Genomic DNA, 25,012 nt, shown 5'->3' on the forward strand with positions numbered 1-25,012 from the left:
ACACTTTCAGTCGGTCTTTACATTACATAATTCAAACTAAATTTTAAGTATAATTAAGGGGGAAGAAAATCAAAAGAAAATGGATGTTTGCTCAATTAAGAGGGAGAAAAACAAACGAAAAGAGAATCTTTTATTAATCAAAATAGAATCGTACCTTTTTATAAAGTTGGTAAAGAAAATAATGAAAACAATATTAAGAAAAAGAAATAGAGGCTTGGACTTGAGCTTACGACGAGCAAGGCCACAGGTGGCTAAAGTTCAAAACGACTACGTTCGACATAAATTGAAGAAGTAAATATATATATACATCTCAAACCCAAAGGAGCGAGGATTTTACGATCCAAACACATCAGAATTTGCAAAGTTGGAATCAATTTAACAAGCACAGACATCATTGTGTTGGTGAATTAGGTTAAAGTTTTATGTCACTAAATTTACTTGATTCTCTTGTTATTTTATGTTCTTTTTAATTTATTTCCTCTCTCTTTTTCCTTGCATTAAATTTGAGCTCTAAAATTTGTTCCTTTTAGAGGGAATGGAATCATCGTCATCGTCGTCTTCTATAATAAGTCCAGAAGATGTATTAGAATCACTCATGAACGATGGTACTATTGATGCTCTCAGATTAAAGATCATTAATCAGCTTAAAGCAAACGTATTTCTCTTTCTCTCTTTCAATTTCGTGTTGGGTTCTGTGTGGTTCTTTATAAAGTCTAATTATTCTGGGTTCTGCAAAAAAAAAAAAAAAAGACTTCTTTTCCCTTTTCCTAAATGCTTCTTTTTTTTGCTCTTTTGAATTTTATATTTCTTTAATGAAATGAATGAGCTTTTGGTTCTAAAATGTGTTGATTGTTAGATATCTTGAAAGAAAGAATCTAATAAAGATTGTTTAGTTTTGGATAGGTGTGATGCATATGGAAGTAGAAATGGCTAATTTTAAATCTGCTGCAGGAAGAGTTAAAGAATACAACTATTAGAATGGCTGAACAAAGCAAGGTTTTAAATACACCTGGAGCTGAGAAGCAGACTAAAAGAGAGTTGTTTGATGCGCTTCGACAGGAACTCGAGTACGTATTTCTGTTTGTGCTCACTTACTGTTGTGTCGGTAAATAAATTTGTCGGGATGCATAAAGCACAATCCATGTATTGATTGTTGTGAAAATGCTAGGAGAATCTATCCATAAATGAGCTGCAGCCGGAGTAATATTGGTTCTCTAACTGTTGCATACAATTTTTAGCTGCATTATTCCATAGGTGAAGTGACCCATGGCAGCTAGCAATAGTATGTATTTTACTAGAAATAGATATGTGAATGTAGGGTTATGGTTTTAAATCCTTATTTATCACTTTTACATGCTTAAGCAGCATTCTTTCTCCTTGTCCTTCACATACCTCTTGATTTAAGTTTCCTTGAAAAGAAAAGGAAAAAAGCAAACTGTTGAGATGAAAGGGATAGTCTGTATGGTATTCCATACGCCGATTTCTTTGGATTTTACCCCAAAACTGGTCAGATGGACAGCATGAATGAATGTCTGATCTTGTTTTGAGGATCATTGAGTATGTCATAATACTGATTTTCTTCATTATCTCTGTGCTATTTTAATGCAGAACTCCAGTACTTGAGAAGGCCTCTAGATCAGTGTGGGAGTTAATCCTAGATAGCAATGGATTGGGGAAAGAAATAAGTGAAACCGTTGAAAGAGTGTTCTGTAGATTAAGTGGACGGGAACCTCCATTGTTTCCAGTGCAAAATGCTGAAACCCAGTTGACTAAAGAAAATGACAAGAAGGGAGGAGAAGGAAAAGAAGAGGAGAGTGAAAGTCAGAAGGAAAAATTAAACTCAAATTCAAAAAAAAGGAGTTATAGTGAGATGAACATGGAAGGAAGGGGAACTGAACTTGGAAGCCAGTCGGCTAATGAAGTTGCAGGAAAACCCAGTGAACCTGCACTTCTACAAGAAAGCTCTAGTAAATCCCCTCTGCCAACTTGATAGAATTCAACCTTTGTGTGGAACTAGCTGTGCTTTGCAGAGGAAATTATCAGTCGGGTGCTCCTCCAACATTTTGTTTGTCATTAATATAATATTCTTTTGTTGTAGAATTAGCTTGACATTGTTAGGACTTCCCTAGGAGTGAATGTAGGGACTAAAGTTCGAAGTTCTAATTGCATAATATATGCGTCTACATTTATGTTAATATTTTTATATCCATCATGTGCATATTGCTTGAACATACCCTAGGTACAAGTCCTTTAGCTAGTGATGTTATGACAGAGTTCAATCTATCACTATAACTTTCACTGCCAGAGAGCTCTTCAAAAAGTATTTTTCTTTCTTTCTTCAATAAAAGTAATGAGCGGATGTTTTGATCAGTTTAATTATTTTCATCTTGCCTCCTCCAGAATTTTGATATTTTTTTCTATGTTTTTCTTCATATTTTATGAAATAAGGATTAAATTTGCTTTGGCCGCCTCTCAAGTAAATTTCTAGTTGTGCCACTGCATAAGATGAGCTCCAAGTTGCCCGTAAGCTATACCTGATGCATCCTTCTGACTGCCTCCGTCCATGCCTTTTTGGATCTTAACATTGTTAGTTTGAAGTCTCGTAGCTTAAACGGTATCAGAGCTAATCTGGGTTTACCATGGTCAAACCAGTTGCACAGTATGTGGCAGTATGATTTGCAGGCTGCAGCTTTCTCCAAGGCATAGGGATTCAAGCAGTTACCTGAGGTAAGAATTTCAATATCTGACGGTTGCTTGTCATCCGTGTATCTTCAATTGAGTATGCAAGTGCTTCAGTATGAAGGGCAGCAACATATTGTCCTCTATGGCTAAGAAATCTGAGTTCTTTTTATTTTTCTTTTAACAGGGCAAATTCTTACAGCTCTCCAAGAACATCAGTGGTTAGGTGGTGAAAGAGTAGTACCCTTTACTCTTTAAGGGTTGCCAATGATTATGGATAATGCCAGAATTGAATGTGAATATGTGCAAGTCACAACTGGCAAAGGTTTAGGTATTGGGCTAATTTTTTAGGATAACATGATTGTATTCAAATTTATGTTGCCTCTCGTGTTGAAGAAGACTAGCAGAGACTACATGAAGGATGATATTACGTTTGTGATATTGATGGCCACTTGAGAATTGAATTAGCAAGCATGCCCAAGAAATGACCACCCTTTAGGAGGATCGGAAAACAAGCTACCACTCAATGCAATGACGGCTACTAGATTGTTATTGACTAGAATCTTGATCTGACTCGAAATGCTGCTTTGTGTTTAAGGCAGCTAGCATGACGCGTTTAGTGACTTGTAGGAAAAGCCTTGTACTGCACAACTGTATGTTAGAAGAGCAATAGAAATAACTTTTTTGACAAGACATGTACACATTCCCTTCAAATTATACTTTCTTCAAAGAAATGATTCATTAAACAGATATAAAAGTTAACCATTCTTTTGTTCCATTCCATTTTATCAAGAAAAGTTAGCTTAAATTATTCGCTTTGCTTCTAAATTTTATTTTTAAGGTGTTTCATGCTACATACAATTGCATATCAAAAGCCTTAAAAACAAAACAAAATTCAATTGAAAGATTTCCTAAAGCAGGTTGCCTTTGCATTTTGACGCTATACCATGTAATTGACTAACAGCTGAGGTGTTAAGAAAAAGGGTAATCCTAGAGGAAAACATAGAAAAAGAACAAGAGCAGGAGACGATGCAACGCCTGAATATTTACACTCATCATTGACAACTTTCTCCTCTATCTGCCTTACACAACCAGATGTCAGGTCCAACGTTTCAGTTGATCGACAGTACTGATATGACCAAATTCTTCCATCATCGAATCAGGACTGAGAGGAGAGTAAGACAGGTGGTTCCCAGCCTGATCCTGATGCATCATAGCATTCGGATAACATGCCTGTAAAGACATGCAAGAAAGTGATTGTTGCTGCTGATAGTCTGATATTACACTTGCTTGCTCGTTACCACTAAAAACCATGGCATCGTCACTGCACATTTCTTGTTCATGAAATGTCTGCTGTACACTATCTTCACTCGCCCGATTCGCTTCCTGAGACATATTGACCAATGCATTTAGTGATGCTACTCTTGCCATGTGATATTTCTCATCATAACCTTCAACTTGGGCGTCACTTAGCAAATGTTCAGCCAGATTATTTAGCAGCATGTTATTCAGCAAGTTAGAGGCTTCTCCTTGATCAAAAGCTGATGGGTTGTTGAAGTTAAGGTAGGAACTAGCAGGAGGATTCGCATGGTGGAATGGGATACTAGCAGCTGAAGAGTCGATAACATTATTGTTTACCCCTTGAGACCATATAGACATTCTTGGATTCTCAAATACATTGTGGTTAGTTTGCTCATCTGAATGCGAAAAATCCATAACTATGTTACAAGAAAGAAGAGTTAGTCTTTTCTATAATACAAAACTTTTCAAGTCTTAAAACAGGATATAAATAAAAGCTTGGAAAACAATAGCAGACCTGATATTGGTGAATGTGTTTGCTTAAAAGATAGTTGAGGAGGTGTTTGTTCATACTGTCCATAATGGACAGCCATCAAAGGAGAAGGAATACCAGAAAAATTAAACTGCCTTTCTCCATGATAATTAAAGAAGAAATTGGGATAGTTAAAAACACATGGCTCAAAATAGAGTGATTCCAGACTAGGAAAAGGTCTTTGGGACAAGCCATATAATCGATGGTCACATTGTAAAAGCTTCTCATAATGTCTGTCAAGAGCTCCAGGAGGAAACACAAGATAATGCCTCCTGAGAAAGAATATACGAGCAATAAGTTAGACAAGTGCTAGGAAATCGCTTGCTACGCTAATGAAACTGTGGCAGTAAACTGCTTCTGCTTGATTGATTGAAATAAGTGGTCTAAACCTGAAAGTTGAAGCTTGTCCTCTTGTGAAATCTGATGTTAGTCGCCAAATAGTGTGTTTTCTTGGCTGTGGATCAGTTTCCTCGTGAAAGGTAGGAGCCTGGCTTAACTGCAATCGGAGAAAAAGGATATCATATTAGAGAATCATCAAAATCTGTTCAAGAGAAGAGTATTAGAATAAAAGAATAGCAAAAGAAAACCTCAATTTCTAGGATTCCAGGCTCATTCTCCTGAATATGAGCTTTCAAGGCTATAATATCATTCCACTGAATTTCAATCTTGCTTTTCAGACCCTTTTCCAGGAACTCCCAAACCAACTTCTTTTTAGCATAGTAACATTTAGCTACAAGGTCACCCTCATTCTTGGATCTTCTCTGCACAGATTAGTTCCACATATATTAAGCAATGGTAGTAAAACTTGACTTAGCCTCTATATTAGAATGTTTTGAAATGAAAAGAATTACCTCCCATGTGCCAATTTTGAGCAATGAGGCTGAAAAATTAGATGCCTTCAACTTCTCAGAAATTGGTTGAGACCCATAATCATCAACCTTAGGATGAGGGTGACAGGATTTTGCTGCTGCATGTTTAGGGTGGTTTAGATTCATGTCCACTGACTCTACTAGAGAGGATGTAAGGCTGAGTTTTAAACCAAATGGACGTAATCTCAGTAGGACATCAGCCACCTCAGCCTGAGATAAGAAGAAAAATGAAGAAAAATGGTGAGTTATACATTTGTCAATACAAAAAGTTTGACTGCATGCATGTGAAAATCGTGGATTTCTTGGAGCTTCTTCAAAGTCGATCGATATGAAAAATAAGACGAAAACAGAAAAGAGAAGGGGCCGGGCTGGGTTCATATGATTGAAAAATAAATAAATAAATAAAACTTGCCATGCAAATACCAAAAGAAACCATTAACAGGACCCATGCCACTGCTAGAAACAGAGAAATAACAAATGTAAACCTCTTCACTATTTTCTTGTAGGGTTTCTATGATTCTTTTATTAGCTGCTTCAGTACAATAATCTCGGTTATTCTCTGAGTTTCCGAACCCGAAAAATTCATCCGGGAACTCCATCCTTGAACCAAAAGGACCATCACCACCAGCACCACCATGACTCCAAAACAAGTTTCGTCTAGACCCACCAAGCTGTTCATCAGCCATCATTAAAGGACCTTTTTACAGATAAAACCCAGTTCTCGAAAACTCAAATATATCAGGTGTATACTATATACATACAACAAGTTGACGCTTTTAGATAGGAGAAGAAAAAACGGAGGAATTGTAAACAGAGGAAAACAGAGCTGAACTGAACAGAATCAGAGCAAAATAGAGAGAAACAAATGAAAATTCTTAAAAAAATCCTTTCTTGCAAATGAAAAGTAACAACAACAACAGTAATAATAATAATAATAATAATAGCAGAGGAAGCAATTGTTATGAATAGGGAATTAATCATGAAGCCAATGATGGATTTATAGTTGTTTCAGAAGAAGTCTGCTGACATCAGGATCCTGCCCACGTGTGTTTAAAGTTACAACCTTTTTCTATTTGTCAATAATAATAATAAAAAATCATACTTTTCTTTCTGTTTTTTTACAGATTCTCTCGGTTACTAATTATTTACTTAGCTGCTTGTTATGTTTTCCAGTGTCCAAGTGCACTGCAATTAGAGTACTCAGCCATTTGTATAACTTACAGTGCAGTAAAAAACTATTAATTTTTCAATAATTTCTGTTTAATTTATCTAGTTGGTAATTTTGTTAAATCTTCTTTTTATTGTCTTCTGTTATTTTTGGTGGTTAAGCACTAATTTGTGTTTAACCCAAATTCCTTGGTTGTTAAATTTGTTATTAGTGGAATATAACTTTTACCCTTTTGTTTTAACTTTCTTATTTACCATCTTTCGGTTTCCTTTACTTCAGGTGTTTTCAGATCTTCTGTTGATTCTGTTCTGGCAAATGTTTTCCTCAGAATTCCTTTTATATATCAATTATAAACTTCTAAGTATTTTCATGGATAATTAATTATTTATTTACTAGAACAAATGAAAATCTTTTAATTCATTATATATATATATATATATATATATATATATATATATATATATATATATTTTAAATTAACCCTTATTTTCAATGCTAAAGTTATTAAAATAATTTTGCACAATATAAAGTATGGCATTTAATATTTAGACTAAAGTGTGGCATTCTTTAATCAAATGATATAAGTGTCTTAAGAGCAAAGGGTCCAAGCAGCCAAATGAAGTTAATCTTCAATACCAAAATGATTAAATAAATAAATAAGTGTTCAAAATGATGAATAAAATAGTTGATTATTGTTATTATTTGTTGTTAAGGTTGACATATGCTTTTGGAAAAGTAATAAATAAAATTTAATTTCCATGATAGTATGAAAGCTTTGTGTGTGTACGCCAAGCTATATAACATTATATTATTGCATCTTTATCTTATATATTAATGTTATCTCTCTAATTCTCGAATCTAACTTATGTTTTCTTTTTTTTTATTATAAAGTTTTGAATTCTGACTCCCATTTATTATATAGTTTTCATGTTGACACCAAAACTAATTACCATATTCTTATTAATTAATTTTTGTGTAAAGTAAAAAAAAACATAATGCATGTTGCATATTATAAATATTTTATTTTTGTAGCTCCACCTAATTATCTAAAAGTATTGAAATTTTGATTATTTAACAATTTTAGCCAATTTACTAAGAAATACTTAAATTTTAAAATAAAAAAGTTTAAACTAAATCTTTGGCTAGAATATCGATACAACACTAAAAGTTAATAAAATATTAAATGAAAAACAAAATGTTTGATGAAATTATTATTCAAACAACTAATTATACTTAAATGAAATTAATTAATTAACTAATGAAATAAAAGTAATTTTGGTTAAAAGGGTTTTAAAATTCAATTTCAAACAATTTACGTACCTAAAGAGAAGTGATCCTCTATAAGATGATGCAGTAAGCATAGTTGAAAAGCAGAGTACTAGCAAGCTAGTGGTATCCACGCGGCAATCTATGATTGGAAAGCAGCCATCCTTAACAGAAGAGCAGCCATTTGGTGCGCCATGTAAAAGCCGTCATCATGCACGCTAAGCATGTACTTTGATCCGGACGCCACGTCAAATTTGATGTTATTATTTTTAAATAAAGGACCCCACTCCTGTCTCAATTTTATTTGATCATCGCTCGTACATTCCCACATATCGTGTGGCTGAGAAAACACCGCAACAGAAATACAGAGAGGTTATAGAACTTATAAACAACACTTCATTTTCTCCAAATAAATAAATATAATACGTATACGCACTAAATTTACTGCGTCCCGTTTGGGATTGCATGTATTTATATTATCCATTTAAATTTCAAAAACCATTTAAATAATTGACAAAAATTATTTATAAAAAAGCTTAATATGTTAAATGAAGATTTGATCCATTATCTTATAATTTTAACTCAAAATTAACTGTCTACTTATTAAACAAATTAGCACTGGTAATTAATTAATTAATTAATTAATACAAAGAGTGATTTAATGTAGATATTGAGCACAGATTCAATGCTTCAGCAATGAAGCTAGTGGGTATATTTAAAAAACACTATTGATTTCACATGTGATTAGTGAGTATAATTCAAAAGTTTTATCTACTCCAGGGTGAATAACAAAACCCTAATTGCATTTCTATCTTTATTAATTTTTTTCTCTCCACACTTACTTAGCCTATGGAATTTCTTTTTTAAATAAATCACTGTGGATTATCATAAAGAAGAGAATATTGAGTAGATGGTTTTACTTTCAGAATCCTGAATTAATTTCCAAATTATTGATTAGCTACTCTTTACAAGTTCTTTGTGACTGCATAGAAGAACAATAAAGGGAAAAGAGATGAAAAGAGCTAAACACATGCTAAAGTGCTAGTTAAGGAAGATCATAAAAATGAATCTATTTTGATCAGAAATGCATTTAAAGAAGAACAATCTCGGAGAAAAAAAATACCTTATAGTCGGAGTTTGAATTCAACTTCAAAAGTAACAATCGAAAATCATATCGAATATATCTATCGCCGAAGCCAGAAAAGAATATCGAATTCATCTAGATTTAAAATTATTAAAGTTCGAGCGTAAGACATCGAAAGACGAGATATATAAAAGAGTCGAGATCAGTTTTCCTCGTTTTGTCCGTCCAGAAAAAATTTAACGTGTATATATATCAAATTTAAATTTTAATTATATACAAGTGACTTTTCTAGTCGAAAAATAATATTAAAATTGATGATGTCATATAATCTTATAAAATAGTTATATTAATAGGTTATGACTCAAATAATGAGGAGGCCAACATAATTAATTATTTTTTATATATTATAAAAAAATAATAATATTTTTACCACTTAAATTAGACCGAAAACTTGTATCCTTAATTAGTTAAATTAGCGAACTTTGCATACATATCCACAGTTAAGTGATAACATCCAGTAAATGTTTTACTTTTACGTTTTTGTTTCAAACCTCAAAGTTGTCAAAGCAAGAAAAAGGAAAATAGATATTATGAGGAAAAGGGGAGTGAAAGTGATGATGATTTCAAACCTTTAGTGATCTAAGCATTATCAACGTTTTCCTTACTTTTTTTTTTATATATATATTTAAAATTTTTCTTTGTTGGTAGAGAAATTTAATAAAAAGATGGGGAAATGAGATCAGCCTCAGATCATACAAAAAAATGATCCAAAAAGAAAAGAAAAGTGTCTTTTTCTTTCTTACTTTGAAGGGAATATGAAATATGAGAAGTATGAGATTGCCAAATGGATGATTAGTTAGAGGAATTAAGCCACACCTGGACTTCCAAATCATGTTTTCCTACCCCAAATGCAAAGTCTGACTTTGTTTGGTGGGTTTGTCCCAATTACCCACAAGACGTCACATAATTAATATTCGGATTCAACCGTAAAAAGAATTCCATATTTTTCTGTCCCATGTATGACTTTTCTTTTTGTGAGTAAATTTCATACCAAATAGACAAAAATATGAAGAAAAACAAATTTGAATTTATACCAAATACAATTTCTTGTGACCCATTTAGGCAGAGAATGGTGAATGACTAAGCAAGAAGATATCTGAAGAGATAAAAATGAGTCTTGATTATATATAAATAATCCACAATTGATTAGGGTCTTAATTAAACTTGAGGGTACCTTAAATTAATTATCCATTTCAAGGTGTTGTCATGGCATGAATCATAGATCATATTTTGAAGGCATCATTTGTTGAAGAACAGAACATTCAATGGGTATAAGATTAAAAAACCCAACACTTTATTTCACTGTTTAGTGGATATGATGGATAATGTTTACCAAAATCATTGCTTTATTTGCTTTTCTTTGGTTAATTGGATTAAAAGTTTGGAAAAAAAAAAAAAAAAAACTCCTGCAATAATATATGAAGTGTGTGGAATTTACTTTATATTGAAAATGACATTATATTATGCATTTGTGGCTTTCAAGTAATAGAGTCATGCATAGAAACCTCCAAAGAATTAGGGCAGGAAAAAAATACTTTTTCTTTTCTGAAGAAGCTTGTAGCCTTGTACCAATCTGCTATAAGATTTCCTGTCCTTAAGATTGAAATAAAAACTAAGGGCCTCTCAAAAGTCTAACCACACATATATGTAGTCATGTGTCTAAGATTTTCCTAGCAAGAGCTTGATGATACATATTGGCACCAAATTAATTTAGGTTCATATCATCCCAGGTTTAGTTTAGATTATCTACAAATGCAAACACGCAACTTTTATATATATAAAATAAACACGTATAAATAATGAATTCTTGAATAAATTCTTAATCAGATTTTATATCAATTCTAAAATATTGGACTCTTTTTAAATCTGTACGTGCGATTTTCAAGTAATACAAATGGTTATTAGTTCAAAAATATATGGTGTTTTAACTTTTTTAGGAGAAAAAGAAATTCCAATTAATTTTTACAGGTTTGGAGATTTTTTCTTTTTCTGCGATTGCGATTGGTGAATTTGTATCTTTGTAATGAATATAAAGAGATGATTACTTCTGTTGTATGATCAACTGCCCATTAGCCCTATTTTTTTAGGGTATCCCTCTTAGTACGAAAAGAAATTTATTTTTTATTTGAATTAGAAGTGTTCGAGTTGATAGTTAAGCTAATATTATGCATAAATAATTTGATTAATCTAAAAAAAATTCATTCCTGCTTAACGGTAAATGTTCTACTTATTCAGATTTCTCATATCTCATACGAAGAAAATCTTGGGAAAGGAAAAAAGAATTGAATAAGACTTGAAGCTATAAAAAGATGATTTGCTAAAGTAATGGCTTTTGGTTTATGAGATTGGATTGCATGGACGATGAGTTGGCTGCTAGGGCTAAAAAAAGGATGGATAATGTTAGTTAGGCGCCTACTATATAATACTATTGTATCTATTGAAGGAGAAAAGGAAGAAGAAAATAAAAATACATTTCACATTTCTATCATCTCATAAGCAGAAAAAAAAAGGGTTATTGGAAGATTTCCTTTTCTTGACTATATATAAGATGTCAATGATCTAATCATATACTTTGATGACAAGGAGCACAAGCTCACTTGAAAATGATGGTTTCAGCTTATGAAATCAGTCAATTTTCCAAGACTTGTTCTCTCGCATTCATTCTTCTTTTTTTCTTTTCTCTTGGTGGAAGTATGACCCAACATGGTCCCTTTCAAATCTCTCTCTCTCAACCCTTATCCAAAATTTTCTCTTATGTTATATATATATATTTGGACTTGCCTAGTGGCATTTTGATTTTAGAATATGTAGTTGCATTTTTGCATTGATAATCACATGGGTTTTTTTTTCTTTTTTTTTCTCCCTGTATATTTAACAAATAAGGGTTGAGATTGATCTAAAGGATGAGATCTTTGTGGGGTCTTTTGAGTATTATTTTTATGCACTACTTCCTCTAATCATGAAGGTGCATGCATTATATCTAGTACAATCTTTCTCTAATTTGTGATGATTAATTACGTACACAATTTAGATTTTGGCTTTATCTATGTTAAGTGTAAGTAGCCTTGAAGATCTTATCAAATCTTTTTCGGATGATTAATGATCTTTTTAATTATATGATTACGGTAATTTCTTCCACCTTTCTTTCTTCACTTTTGTATATTTAGTCATTGAGAGAGTCCAAAAAAAGTCTTGTGTTTCAAAGAAAAAAGTCTTCTTGATAAAAGGTGATCATTAGTAATTAATAATTACTGAAAATGGTTTTGCATAGACTTTTCATTTCAGAAAAAAAAAAAAAGTTGATTCAAGGAATGAGTACTGTTTTAAGCAAAAAAAAGGGAAAAAGGAATTAAGGGGAAAAGGGTCTTAATCATGGAACTACATTTTCTCAAACACGCATGAGTCTTGAGATTCCTGAAGCTTTTCTTTGGCATAAATATGTCATTGTTGGTGCAAAATAGGAAGTAGTTCGTTCCTTCGTATGGTAGCTTAATAATAGTAACAGAATAAATGTACTTGTAAAAGATAAAATGTGGTCGTATTTCCAATTTGTCACATCTCTTAGGAATGGAATATGGTTTATCCATTTCAGAAACCAGAAAAAAGAAAAGAAAAACACTACCCAGTCGAGGACATAGTCCTTGGAGCAACACTAGTACTAGGAGGCCAGAGAAGACCAACAGCATCATCCTCGAAGGGCGACGCAATACCAACGGGCGGCTCTCTCCATAGCCAAATTTTAACCCTTCAATGTATCTAATTTTTATTTTTATTATTCTGAAATATTTGAATATTTATGGTGTGGACAGCAATTAAGAACTTATTAATGCGGAATGCAGTCTCTGATGTTATGGAGGCCATTGGGCGGGGTCCTGAGAGTAGTCTCATTGACACCAAGGAAAATGAAATATGTAGTCTCAGTATTTTATATTTTTCCTCTTATGGAAAAATGGTGGGTCTATCTCACATCATCAGTTGCCCTTGTGGGGCTCAATTCTTTTTCAGTGAGAAAGGAGATTTTCATAAATAAAAAAAAAAAAAATCAATGAATAAAACTGACACCAACCCACTTGTTATTGACCAATGATAGCCATACTTGTTAAGGCTATCTGGAGAGAGAGTAGTGTCAGTCTATGAGAAAAAGAATCAGATCCTCAAGCAGAAAGTGCACCTGTCAGGTGGCACTCAAGGCTTCGAGACTTCTTCATAGATCTTAAGAGTTGGATTTGGATTTGGACAAAATTCCTTCTTTCTTTTTTTTTTTTTTTCTCTTCAAAAATAATAATTGTAATGGATCCTCTTTTGCTTTTGATCCTGAATTTCTGATGCAACGCGTGCGCTCAAGAACTACAGCGAATTTGCAAGCTGATACTGGTTTTGCATGGCAACTAGGAAATGATAAAAAGGCAATTGCTCATAAAAATATCTCCTTCCTTTTGAAAAAGCAAGGCATTGCCAATGATTTGTCTCTCGTCTTTCTCCAAAAAAAATCTCCAAAGTTCATCATTTCTACAATCATACATTGAAGCACCAAATAGCATCACGAAAGACTAGAATTGCCGACAGGATTATCTTAGATGTGTATCCCGATTCCTGAACAGAAACTAAGGCAGCATTATCCCCCTATATGGCATGCTAGAGCCGTTAAAGTACAAACTTACCCTGTCAGCCAAAAAAGGAAAAGAAAAAAAAAAACTATACTTATTACAAATGGTGGTTCTGGTTGCAAAATCAACTAAATAAGTGACATAAAGCAATGGCAAATCACCTTCCACCCATGTGAAGGAACAGATCTCAGCTATATTTCTTTTCTGAGAGTATCCGCATGAAAAATGTATTCATGGTATAAAACTGGATTTAGTTCCAGGAAAGGGTCACAGAGAACAAATTGGATTTCATTGATGGACCCTGAAAAATAAGCATCTCAAGAATGGAGTGCGTAACGAGGGTCTATTTTTCCCCATTCTGGTCATATCCAAAGGCCAAATCTAATATCTGACTATAGTGATCTACAAAGTGGACATCTAGGCCTTCTTTCACATTAGGTGCAAGCTCATCATAATCCCTTCTGTTTGCTGATGGGAAAATAATGGTCTTCACCTCACTCCTCCTCGCTGCTATTGTTTTCTCCTTGACCTGATTTATTCACATAAACTGAACTTGTTAATACACCTATTCTGAGGTGATAACATAAGACTTGTTATAAAGTAGAAGAAGAAATGGTTCTGAATTACAACATATTAAAGATATATGACCAAAAGTCTGTATACTTAATCGAGGAATTTCAAAGAATTTATGTATGCTAGAAATGCCACTACTACTACTATCATAACTAATACCACATAACAAGCCTCACACATCTATGAAAGCAACAGAAAAAATAAAACAATTCTATCCGAGGGAAATCAAGTGAGCATGCATGTGTATTCTGATGGTTCTGCTACTAGAATAAGATGTTTAGGTTTGGGAACCAGTAAACGTTAGCAGGCAAGAAAAGAATTCATGTTTATCAAACATACCCCGCCAATGGGAAGTATTTTCCCAGTCAGTGTCACTTCCCCAGTCATCGCCAGATCTTTCCTCACAGGTTTCTTCATGGCAAGGGAAAGCAAGGATGTGATCATGGTGCAACCAGCACTTGGCCCATCCTTAGGGGTCGCTCCTGCAGGAACATGGAGATGAAGCTTCGAATTGGCAAAGAAGGGGTTATCTGGCTCCTTCTCTGTCAATATTGCTCTTGAAACAGTGTGAGCTATTTGGGCACTTTCTTTCATAACTTCTCCAAGTTGACCGGTAAGATGAAGAGCCCCCTTCCCCTCTCCTTGTTCTACCTGAGTGGTCTCTATATACAAGGTGGAACCCCCCATTGCTGTCCATGCAAGACCCATTACAACACCAACTGGAGTCTGTTCATAGATGCGCTCAGCATGGAAAACAGGCTTGCCAACAAAATCAGCTAGATTGGATGAATCAACCAAAACCTTCTCAACCGCCTTAGTTACTTCACTTTCCTTGATTTTGTCAGATTCAGTTGCTTCCTGTCATCATTAAACAAAAAGAAATTCAAAAGGTGACTGGAATTCAAAAAGCAATAAAATGAAGAAATTTTCTTAGCTGCAAAGCTATTAGAAAGCAGAATCTAGAGGGAAAAGAATTCTTATCCGTTCACATTTTAGAAGACACCATCTTAATGTGTCCCGGAGGAAAGTCCTAATTTTCATAATAATATTAGCATGGTTGCATTTTTGCTCAGCCTTATAACTGATACAGAGATTTCTAGCAGCAAATAACTTTTAGCATACCTTTGAATCAGCAGCTTGCTCTACAGGACTTTGAATCTGGTCAGATGGCTGCTCTGCCACCAGAACCTCAGATTCTTCAGAGGTCTTATTATTCTGTTCATTACTGCTCCCCTCTACTGATTCTGAAGAAGATTCATTACACTCTACCTTTATTTCTTTTGGTTCTCCTCCAGAAACTGCAGATTCACTTGTCTCCACTTGACGTACAAGTTTCAGTGCAATCTGGCAGGTAGGATAAAACGGCAATTTAAGCAGCAAGGCACTATAGACATTTGATTATTCAGGTATGCTTCTGTATACAGTCACGTGTCTAATGCAAGTAATGACTGTTCAAGCAGGCTTCAGCTAGATGCATCCCCAAGTACCACGTACATACTCTTAGGAAGAAAAAATAGGGTCGAGATATAATGTTTGAACCCAATATATATTGGATGAATAGTTTTGGAGAATTTCCTTTTCTATTACGTAGGGGAGTAGGAAAGTGTCGAAACCAATGTCTTACACATACCTTCCGATATATCTTCTCTATTTGCTTTTGAAGATTCCGTACCCCTGCTTCTCGGCAGTAATTCTCTATGAGGGCAAGAAGAGCAGTATCAGTCACTTCAACCTGAAAAATATTAGAATAAATTCTGTAAGTAATGATGCATCGAGCAAATTCTAGCAGCGGCAGAGTGCGCATGCATCCTAAATTTTTTAAAATAATAAGGTTTTTAAGTCAACAAAGATCTTACAACCCCTGTAGTATCTTAGTGCTACTACGATGAATTTACTTCCAGTAAGCATACTCACCTCTTCAGGCTTGATGCCACATGCTTCACGTGTAGACTTCTCCAAATAATCTCTAGCAATGTGCATTTTCTCATCAGTAATATACCCAGCAATAGCAATCACCTCCATTCTGTCCAAGAGAGGCCCAGGTATCATGTCCACGACATTTGCTGTGCATACAAACAGAACCTGCAATAAGAAATTCACAGGATGAAAAGGTAAAAAACTTAGAAAATGACATACAGAAAGATATGCATTTAACAGCAACATATGTTTAACTTGTAAAATGTACAGAGTTCTTCATACATCTATGGCACAAATTAAAAGTTCCAAGGACACTTAGGATGCAAGTAAAGCCAATTTTGACATGACATGATATGACAATCACTGCATTAACTAACCTTTGATAAGTCAATTGGAACATCAAGATAGTGGTCCAGAAAATTAGCATTTTGCTCTGGATCAAGAAGCTCCAACAAAGCACTAGCTGGATCACCAGCATGTCCTCTTCCCAACTGTCATTATTCACAAAAATATATAGATTACGTAAGCTAGTACTTCAGTTTAGAAATCAAAAGGATCTAATCATTGTGGTCCACCAGTGGAAAACATTGTCAGGAGAGATGCAAAAGAGGACACGGAAATCAAAAGTAAGTAAAACATAGTACCTTGTCAATCTCATCAATCAAAACAAGAGGGTTAGCAGTTCCCACATTTTTCAGACACTGCACCATCTTTCCTGGCATTGCACCAATATAGGTTCGACGATGCCCCTAAATGTAATCTCAAGTCAGATGAGCTGCAAATTCTATAGGTCATGACACTTTATGGTCAACACTTATAGACGCGATCATTTTATCTAGAGAACTTTCAACTACCTTAATTTCAGCAACATCAGATAACCCTCCTACTGAGAACCGGAAGAACTTTCGATTCAAAGCACGTGCTATTGAACGGCCGATGCTAGTTTTGCCCACTCCAGGCGGACCAGAGAGACAAATGATTTTTCCTGATATGTGTTTGAAAGAAATGAGTAATGTATATTAGTGCTGCTCTAATAGTCTAACTAGCAGAATTATCAGTGATAAGTGGAATAGAATAATTAGATGGCAAAGAAAACATTAATGGATATCTTATTTAGATTTGGACTATAAACCTAAAAGAAAGAAAACGTAAACCAACCTTGTGAAGTTCCTCTTAGTTTTCCAACAGCTATAAACTCCAATATCCTTTCCTTAACATCAGTTAATCCATAATGGTCCTCATCGAGAATCTTTTGTGCCCGAAGAACATCAAAATTCTCATCGCTGCATTTGGAATTAGAAAAAAAGTAAATGAGACAAGTCTAATGTTCTATATAAATTCCACGATGGAGTTTTCCAAAACCAATAGTCCAAGGTACACCTTCCCAACGAAATAGTTTGTACAGAAAAAACAAAACTATAAGACACAATTGATAGTACTTGAAAACAATTGAGAATAGGTACTAGCTTGACATCACTTTAGTAAGAAACAAAAATTATAAAGTTCAGAAAATGAAATTGCCTTCTTACATAATTTGATATCTAAGTGTGCTAGTATAATACAGATTGATAGAATTTATATTATCAACATAATTGCTATAATAGAAACTCAAATAGGGGATGCCTTTTCCTCCTAAATATTAAGCCACTTAATCAGCTAATAGGTTCATTTCCCAAACTCCAAGAACGAGGTGTATGTCCATCAATGTGACTTGTAAAATATCAACAAGGCAATACTTAATATTAAATCTCTAGGAGACATTCATGAATATGCAGCAAAAGGAGAAACAAACCTATAATTACCCCAAGGTAATGCAGTCAGCCAATCCAGATAATTACGAGTAACATTAAATTCACTTGAACTGGCCTCTAAAAGCTGCAGTTTTGTAAGCTCTTCTTCTATTACTTGCAAAACATGTGCCGGAATTTTCTCCTTGTTTGGTTCAAGCCTTTCCCTAAACTTTGCTGCAGCCCAGGAATAAAACATTTAAACTATAAATTACAATCCAGAATAAATACTTTGATCCATCTTAAGGTAAAGCCAAAAGCAGAACTAAACTAGGAGAAAAATGCAATACTATATCAGACCTTGTACCATTATGACAAGCGTCAATATACATACATTTGTAGTAAAATACAATCCTGAAGAATTTCTTCAAGGTGGGTTTGGAAGAGGGAGAAAGGGAGTTGAGAGAAGAACTAACCAGAGAGAGCAGTTTTATCATCTGTTTCTAATCCCAGTTCCTGTATCAACAAAGATAATAATAGGTAAGTCCCATGAAAATAACTTAAAACATAATTTATCTGCTTCTTACCAATGAGACAAGCTGCAAACTGACTATGATAGGTAAAGATCAATAACAGAAAGGATAGACAAATAATATACAAACACATGCAGGTCAAAGCAAAAAAGTGGACCAAATACCTTCTTTATGGCCTTAAGCTGTTCATTCAACAAATAACGGCGCTGCTCACCACTTATCTTTTCTTCAATTGCTTTTGCAATTGATTCCTATATGGATCCCAGAAAGTTAAACAGCATGAACAGAAACCGACAATGATAAGACACACGTGCCTAGAAAAATTATGAGTAGTGTACCTGAATCTTACTGATTTCCACTTCTTTCTTCACCAGCTCTAGTGTAAGCTTCAAACGTTTATATACCTGAGCTACCCAATATATAGTTATAAAAAGTCTCACAGACATAAGGCGTTAAGTGGATTTTCCATTAATGAAGGTCCACATCTTTCGCCCAATCAAAATATTAACCAAAAACATTTCAAATTTTATCAAGATTATAAAGTGAGCTCTTCGACACATGTCTGCTGCTACTTACATCCAACTCTTCAATTACTTCCTGGCATTGCAATTTGTTCGCACCAGATATTGCAGCACCAAAATCAGCCAACCTTGGAAAATTGAATTCACCTATATGCTGCAGTCATCAAGAGGGAATAAAAAATTACTTGGAAAGAAAATGAAAGCCTATTGATCAATCAATCAGTTGTGTCATTAAAATATCAAGATATACATGAAACTCTTATTCCGGTCATAAGGATTATCGCTGTACTATCATTAAACCTGCAATACTTAATTGACCACGTACATCATAACATATATAAAAGTGTGAAGAGGGGGGAGGATGGATAAATTTACCGAAAAGCCTTATAATTATTATTGTTAAGATTGACCAATTTAGTCTTTTACTAATTTAATATAATTTAATAGAAAAGATAATAGATAATAGTAGTATAAGGATAAAATTTATATAAAGATAGGATACTACAAGATTATAAAGATTGCTTTTACTAATTTAATAAAAGAGATAATATATAAGTAGTATTAGAATAATATTCATATAGAAATAGGATACTACAATATTAAAAACAAAAGTAACTAGAATTAGAAAAAGAAAAAAATAACAGAAAAATTAAATACTAAATTTAATATGTTGAACACTAAATTTACTTAAATGTAAAAAAGCAAACACGTACCTACATATGTGTGTGTGCAGAAGGGAAATAAATGAAGAAAAACAAAAGTAATATGCACAAACTAATAGCAAAAGAAATTTGATTTCAGAATTAGGAAAAAATCTAAGGTTTTTGTTCTTAAAAGGAAAACAAAAATTATAAATATTAAATTATTTAAGGTTTATAGTATAATAAATATTAGACATGTTCAATTGGTCATTGGAGTGGATTTAGATTCTATCTTATAAAACTATATAAAATCTCTATATTCATTCAATCTAGATTTAATAATTATTTTATCATTTACAAGTCTAACTACTATTAGATAAAAGAAAAGTTTTTTTATTTTAATTTAATGGATTAGAAAAAATATTTAAATAGAAACTAATTGCCTAGAAGTCTAGCTACTTAAATAATATTAAATAATCAGTCTCAACTGTAATTTAATTTATAAATATAGAATCTAGGTATCAAGAATAGTTGCAGATACAAATATAGAATATAAGTTATTTTATAAAAAATTATAATTAAGATAGAACCGGTAAAGTAATTATGTGATAAATCCACATTTTTTTATAAACTAGATAGACTTTTCATATCATTAAAAATTGAATCATTGACATTTATTGAATGAAAAACTAAAGTATTTAAGAGAAATAAAATCAGTACTAAATCTATCTGATAAAATACCAATAAAATTATATTTTGGCTAACATCAAAAGCTTTAAGTTTTCTAAATTGAACAAATATGTAGATATTGACTATTGAAGAAGTTATATGATCAATCCAAAGTTTGAGAATATACTTAAATAACGTTAAAAGTTTACATAAACATTTATATTTATTTTGTCTAAAAATAAAGAAATTGAGTCAATATTTTAGAACGTTGACTCAATCATAAACTTTACTTAAAATAGATAAAATCATAAAAGTATTTAGATTATATTGAATGCTAATAATGAATTTCATCAATAGAAATTCTTTAAATTTGTCCATTGAATTTGTATCAAGTGGACTAAATATATATATAAAAAGAAAAGCTTTTACAAATGAAAATTCATTCGATTTATGTGTATTTTTATTATGAAATAACATCATATGAACTATTTCTACTTACATATTAAGTGTGATAGGATTATCCTATAGTACATATCATCGCATGTAATTATTAATGACAAATTATTATTGTTACTAAAGTATCAACTTATTAATGACAAATTATTATTGTTAGTATAAAATTAATTTGAATTATGAGAATATTGAGTTCAATTATTTAAAAATTTAAAAATTAACTCAACTAATGTGTTCATGGATATAAATGGTTTAATTAGTTTTCAAAAATAAAATTTAGATGAACCATTTATAATTTAAGAATTATGCAATTTTACATTAATAGTATTTATTATTCTAAATTTAGTAATTATTTTATTTTTTATTACAAACGAGTTCAATTATTAATATTCACGTGCAATGCCCGTGAGTAAAAACTAGTAAACATAAAGGGTCAAAAAGATATGTGGAAAGATGTCTAAGACACTTGTACAACTTTCTTGTTCTATATACAAACGAGACGATACACCAAGGTGATGGCATCATCATCTACCCTGCCTCTTTCTTCTTCCTCAGTAACTGCCTCTTTCTTCTTCCTCAGTAACTGAACTTTTAACTTGAACTATATAACTAAGATTGGGAAACCGTTGTTTAGAATTTTAGAAAGCAGCAAAAAAAAAAAAAAAAAAACAACAAATTGAGAGTGACAGTTAGGGACTTGAAAGCATGAAATTATTGCAAGGCAAGATTGATTTACATGACTGACCATAAATTTATAAACAAGACAATAGCATGAAGGTAGTCCTAAATGAAAACTTTGAAATACAAGCGCACCATAAAAACTAACAAAGTGCGAGTAAAGACAAGCTTTTCAAGAGCACTAATAAAACTAATAAAGAAAAGAATTAAAATCTTGGAAATCTTTGAAAGGCACACACCTGAGTATATGTTTGAACGTGATCTCTCCAAAGGGAACTTGTTTTAAGAACCTCCCTTAGAGTTGAAATAACCTCGAAGGATGTCGCCTTTATGACATCGTCATCCTTATTAAATGGTTTTTCCTATAAAGTGAGAAAGGCAGGTCCATGATTGGAAGGGTACAAAAATCTCTCTTCTAGAGATAGATCATGTGCTTCTACATAAGAAGCAACGATTAAAGTTTAAACGTAAATAATAGACAAAAGACATACTTTAAGATGATCAACTTTAACGGTAAGGGGTTCCTCGCTAACCTGTGCAGAAGCCATAGTTATGTCAGCACGAAGAACTTCATAGCTAAAACCAAGGAGAAAAAGAATCACAATATCATAAACTTAAAAGACCTTGTACTGGCAAGAAATGACGAGTTAATCCATACTCACCATCTCTGTTATTCGAAGTCGCCTATGACCAATAAGGATGACCTGGTCTCCTTGGATGCTCGAGATCTGGTATCACAAACCATAGATATGGCGTCAGCACTTTTACACTTTTCTCGATATTGCTTCATTCTAAAGATCATTTTACTAAGGAAATGCAAGAAAACAAAATGCACACCTGAGCAAGTGTGCCAACTTCATGAAGCCGATTAAGCAAATCTTTTCCCTTAAGTTCATATATGTTTTTCTCTGACTCAGAACCAGTTACTACGCTGGGATCAGTCCCAGGCTCATCTTTAACAAGAAAGGCACCAGCATATGGGGCTTGCCTTTTCCGACTTTCTTGTAAAGCTGCCAATAATTTAGGATCCTGAAATTAAAATAACAATACATCAGTAAACACCAATTTTATGCTAGCTTAAAGTTTGATTCACCAATGAAATGACATCCTCCCAACTACAGTTGAGCTTCAAAGAGCATGTTTATCAAATTTCTATGCAACTATGCCAGCTATTGTAATTTTACAAGTTGCATGCCTAGAGGATTATAGCCATGATCCCAACTTGAAGCAGTAATTAGGCCTGCGCTCTGACAATAGAGTAATATGCCAACTCTAGTTAAAGTTCTGTGTGATCTTCATAACCAATGAAAATAAGACAAAGCTGGCTATACCTTGATGTAAATAGGCATGTAGAAACCAGGGAACAAAGGTCTATGCGGCAAGGGTAACGCCAATACCTGTCGAATCATGAAAGATTATTGTAATAATAGACAAATCTAAATCAGTCTCAAAAAAAAATCATCAGGTTGCAATTAGAGATCACTAAACAGAAATCTGAAGAAAATGGCAAAAGTGAAAATACTAATTAAACCTACAAAGATAAACTTTCTAATCAGTGATATCTGCAAGTATTCCAATTCCAAATGCACCAGAAGGATGTAGAGCAAAATTTTATATATGTGTCAAATAATTTATACCAGGGACAACTACAAAATCATTTAAATACGTTAGGCACTATTGAAAGGCTCACTTTTTTTTTTACTTCGTTTCTTTGCTAAACTAATAAGCTCAACGTATTCTACAATCTAAATAGGACTTTAATTTCACCAAAATTAGCTTATACTTCAGTGTCAGTAAATCAAATAAGATAACATTATGTGACTAGCAGAAAAGTAAGGAAGAAACTAACTTTAGTATATCATAATTGAACCACATTTTCAGTCGAAATGACTATGATTGATAGTTAACTCTGTTTAATATTCCAATACCATTAAAAAAAAAAAAATCGATTACAGGATTATGAGAGCATAAAAAGAAGTATATCAATACCAAAGAGCAAGACAAAAGCTTAAAAAGAGGGAAGCTTTATAGCACCAACCGTGAGATAATCCTCAGGACGAGGACTAGTAGGCACAATAGCATTGCTAGCATCAGCAGCATCATTGACGGAATCTGCGCTCTTCAATTCAATCTCGACCAATTCACCAGGCCCATCTCCAGAATTGGAGCAAAAGAAAGCCTGTTGATAAGAACTAGGGTTTTTTCTCCGAGTTAAACTGGTGATTGAATTCAGTGCTTTGAGTAAAGGAGAAGACTCGGTGGTGGCGGTGGTGGTGAGTCGGAGATGAGGAGAGGTTGTTAGGTGGTTGTGAAAATGGCGAGAAGCAGAAGAAGAAAGGAGCTTTAACATAGTGTTTGGAGGTGGAATTGATGATGAAGGGCACAATTGGAAAATGATTGGGTTAGTTTTGAAGAAGTGGTGCCATTGAAGGAGGTGGAGAATGTTGTAGAAGGGGTTCTGTTAAGAGGAAAAGCCCTTCATAAACCCTTTTCTTTCAATTCTTTGCGTGTGCGTTCTTATTTTGTTGGACCAATTTGTCCTTTTCTTTATTTTGAGTAACTGTGTATTTGGAGTTTTACTTATGCTAAATTGATTGATTAGACTTTCCTTAATCCCTTAACTAAAGAAACAAAAGTAAAACTTTTAATCTAACTTCCAAAAAAATAAATAACTAAATTTTGTTAATAAGCTTTAATTAACTTGTGGCATGAAAGTTTATTCATGAAATTGAAGAAATTTATAATTGGTTGTAATATAATAATTATGTAATGACATTTATAACAATTTGATACAAATTTAAATTTGACATGATTAGTTATTATCAAATTATATCATTTTTTAATTCTCTACGATTCGGAGATAAAATATTTTTGAAAACAAGTAAAAAATTATAACAATTTTTATCTTTATTTTCAATTATGCCTTATTGTCTTTCAATATAAATAGAATCAATCTTATTTCTGTATTGTTAATTTATTTGTTGCTTGTTCTTATGGATTAATAAGATACTTATGGTTTGATGCAAAAGAAATTGTTCATCATTTTTTACCTATAGACGAATGGATTTGATAATAAATATTCTTCTTTTTATTAATTCTGTAAGAGTTAAATCCTTATGAATCATCAAAATATTCAGACTTATTTTTTGCCTTTGAATATAAGATTGTCAGTTTAAACAGGAGACAATATATTTTAATATTATTGATTATTTTTTGATTTAATGAACCATTCCATCTTAATTGAAAATATAAATATCGTTTTAATATTTTTTGATCTTGGTGAATTGTAATGAAATTTTTTTATCAATTTTATCAATTATTTGATACTTAGTAGTCTTTATGTTCGCTTCTGATATCGATCCAGGATTCAATCTCGACCTTCTCTCTAAGACAAAAATTAATAATTTTTCAATCCAAATATTTTCTATTTGGGCTTTTCTCTATATCGATAATATCATCTTTCGCTAGATAATTATTGATAGGAATACCTTCTAACATGTCAAAAAAATTACTTTTATTTATGTTGTAATTATAAGAAATCTTTTATTTATTATTTATTTATAATTGATGATCATAAATATACGAGTCCTTTTTATTTTCATAATTAATAGATTTATATGATAAAAGATTATATTTATAGTGTTTTTTAAAATTATCTTTTTAATTCGGTAATGAGTCTGCCTCAAAATTATTTTTATCATAATGAATTAATTGGTCCTTTTCATATAAATTTCAT

General features: G+C 32.7%; 3 protein-coding genes across 9 annotated transcripts; 1 reads left to right on the forward strand and 2 right to left on the reverse strand.

Annotated features, from left to right (window-relative positions):
- The first annotated feature begins 253 nt into the window (after positions 1-253).
- On the forward strand, positions 254-3,451 carry LOC8269816. 4 transcript variants are annotated; one of them, XR_007214425.1, is made up of 5 exons: positions 254-655; positions 952-1,067; positions 1,609-2,047; positions 2,449-2,727; positions 2,867-3,451. XR_007214425.1 is itself a non-coding variant. In XM_048370105.1 (4 exons), exons 2-4 carry the CDS (start codon positions 536-538, stop codon positions 1,988-1,990), a joined length of 618 nt encoding a protein of 205 aa, XP_048226062.1. In that variant the 5' UTR covers positions 259-417; positions 531-535; the 3' UTR covers positions 1,991-2,195. The 4 variants fall into 4 exon arrangements, 3 of the variants coding, with proteins under 3 accessions (XP_048226063.1, XP_048226062.1, XP_025011925.1); XM_048370105.1 differs by lacking the exons at positions 2,449-2,727; positions 2,867-3,451 and having other exon boundaries at positions 259-417; positions 531-655; positions 1,609-2,195; XM_025156157.2 differs by lacking the exons at positions 2,449-2,727; positions 2,867-3,451 and having other exon boundaries at positions 259-411; positions 531-655; positions 1,609-2,195.
- Positions 3,452-3,573: 122 nt separating this feature from the next.
- On the reverse strand, positions 3,574-9,118 carry LOC8269817. Of its 3 annotated transcripts, XM_015714891.3 has the most exons (7): positions 8,937-9,118; positions 7,868-8,153; positions 5,362-5,589; positions 5,098-5,271; positions 4,900-5,006; positions 4,496-4,782; positions 3,574-4,397 (listed from the first exon to the last, which is right to left on the reverse strand). In XM_015714891.3, exons 3-7 carry the CDS (start codon positions 5,503-5,505, stop codon positions 3,778-3,780), a joined length of 1,332 nt encoding a protein of 443 aa, XP_015570377.2. In that variant the 5' UTR covers positions 5,506-5,589; positions 7,868-8,153; positions 8,937-9,118; the 3' UTR covers positions 3,574-3,777. The 3 variants fall into 3 exon arrangements, with proteins under 3 accessions (XP_015570377.2, XP_015570376.2, XP_002512506.3); XM_015714890.3 differs by lacking the exons at positions 7,868-8,153; positions 8,937-9,118 and adding an exon at positions 5,865-6,927 and having other exon boundaries at positions 3,574-4,376; XM_002512460.4 differs by lacking the exons at positions 7,868-8,153; positions 8,937-9,118 and adding an exon at positions 5,865-6,921.
- Positions 9,119-13,353: 4,235 nt separating this feature from the next.
- LOC8269818 (lon protease homolog 1, mitochondrial) lies at positions 13,354-23,753 on the reverse strand. 2 transcript variants are annotated; one of them, XR_007214291.1, is made up of 21 exons: positions 23,315-23,753; positions 22,608-22,673; positions 22,114-22,305; positions 21,939-22,004; positions 21,768-21,809; positions 21,516-21,638; positions 18,891-18,989; positions 18,653-18,718; positions 18,479-18,565; positions 18,258-18,297; positions 17,847-18,018; positions 17,213-17,337; positions 16,909-17,039; positions 16,699-16,803; positions 16,432-16,545; positions 16,052-16,219; positions 15,768-15,869; positions 15,260-15,481; positions 14,477-14,995; positions 13,726-14,093; positions 13,354-13,619 (listed from the first exon to the last, which is right to left on the reverse strand). XR_007214291.1 is itself a non-coding variant. In XM_048369692.1 (20 exons), the coding sequence occupies exons 1-20, from the start codon at positions 23,624-23,626 to the stop codon at positions 13,908-13,910; spliced, it is 2,937 nt and encodes a 978-aa protein (XP_048225649.1). In that variant the 5' UTR covers positions 23,627-23,753; the 3' UTR covers positions 13,354-13,907. The 2 variants fall into 2 exon arrangements, 1 of the variants encoding a protein (XP_048225649.1); XM_048369692.1 differs by having other exon boundaries at positions 13,354-14,093.
- Between the last annotated feature and the right edge of the window lie 1,259 nt (positions 23,754-25,012).

The sequence above is a fragment of the Ricinus communis genome, chromosome 10 (genome assembly GCF_019578655.1).
Source record: "Ricinus communis isolate WT05 ecotype wild-type chromosome 10, ASM1957865v1, whole genome shotgun sequence".
Lineage (NCBI taxonomy): Eukaryota > Viridiplantae > Streptophyta > Magnoliopsida > Malpighiales > Euphorbiaceae > Ricinus > Ricinus communis.

Excerpts from the sequence above, each read along its gene's own strand:
- LOC8269816 (XM_048370105.1), top strand. The coding sequence starts at position 536 with ATGGAATCATCGTCATCGTCGTCTTCTATAATAAGTCCAGAAGATGTA. Across the intron at positions 656-951 it reads TTAATCAGCTTAAAGCAAAC|GAAGAGTTAAAGAATACAAC; the intron begins GTATTTCTCTTT and ends AATCTGCTGCAG. Across the intron at positions 1,068-1,608 it reads GCGCTTCGACAGGAACTCGA|AACTCCAGTACTTGAGAAGG; the intron begins GTACGTATTTCT and ends ATTTTAATGCAG.
- LOC8269817 (XM_002512460.4), bottom strand. The coding sequence starts at position 6,068 with ATGATGGCTGATGAACAGCTTGGTGGGTCTAGACGAAACTTGTTTTGG. Across the intron at positions 5,007-5,097 it reads CTGGAATCCTAGAAATTGAG|TTAAGCCAGGCTCCTACCTT; the intron begins GTTTTCTTTTGC and ends CTCCGATTGCAG. Across the intron at positions 4,398-4,495 it reads AACACATTCACCAATATCAG|TTATGGATTTTTCGCATTCA; the intron begins GTCTGCTATTGT and ends CTTGTAACATAG.
- LOC8269818 (XM_048369692.1), bottom strand. The coding sequence starts at position 23,626 with ATGTTAAAGCTCCTTTCTTCTTCTGCTTCTCGCCATTTTCACAACCAC. Across the intron at positions 22,674-23,314 it reads GTCCTGAGGATTATCTCACG|GTATTGGCGTTACCCTTGCC; the intron begins GTTGGTGCTATA and ends ATGATTCGACAG. Across the intron at positions 22,005-22,113 it reads AAGTTGGCACACTTGCTCAG|ATCTCGAGCATCCAAGGAGA; the intron begins GTGTGCATTTTG and ends TTGTGATACCAG.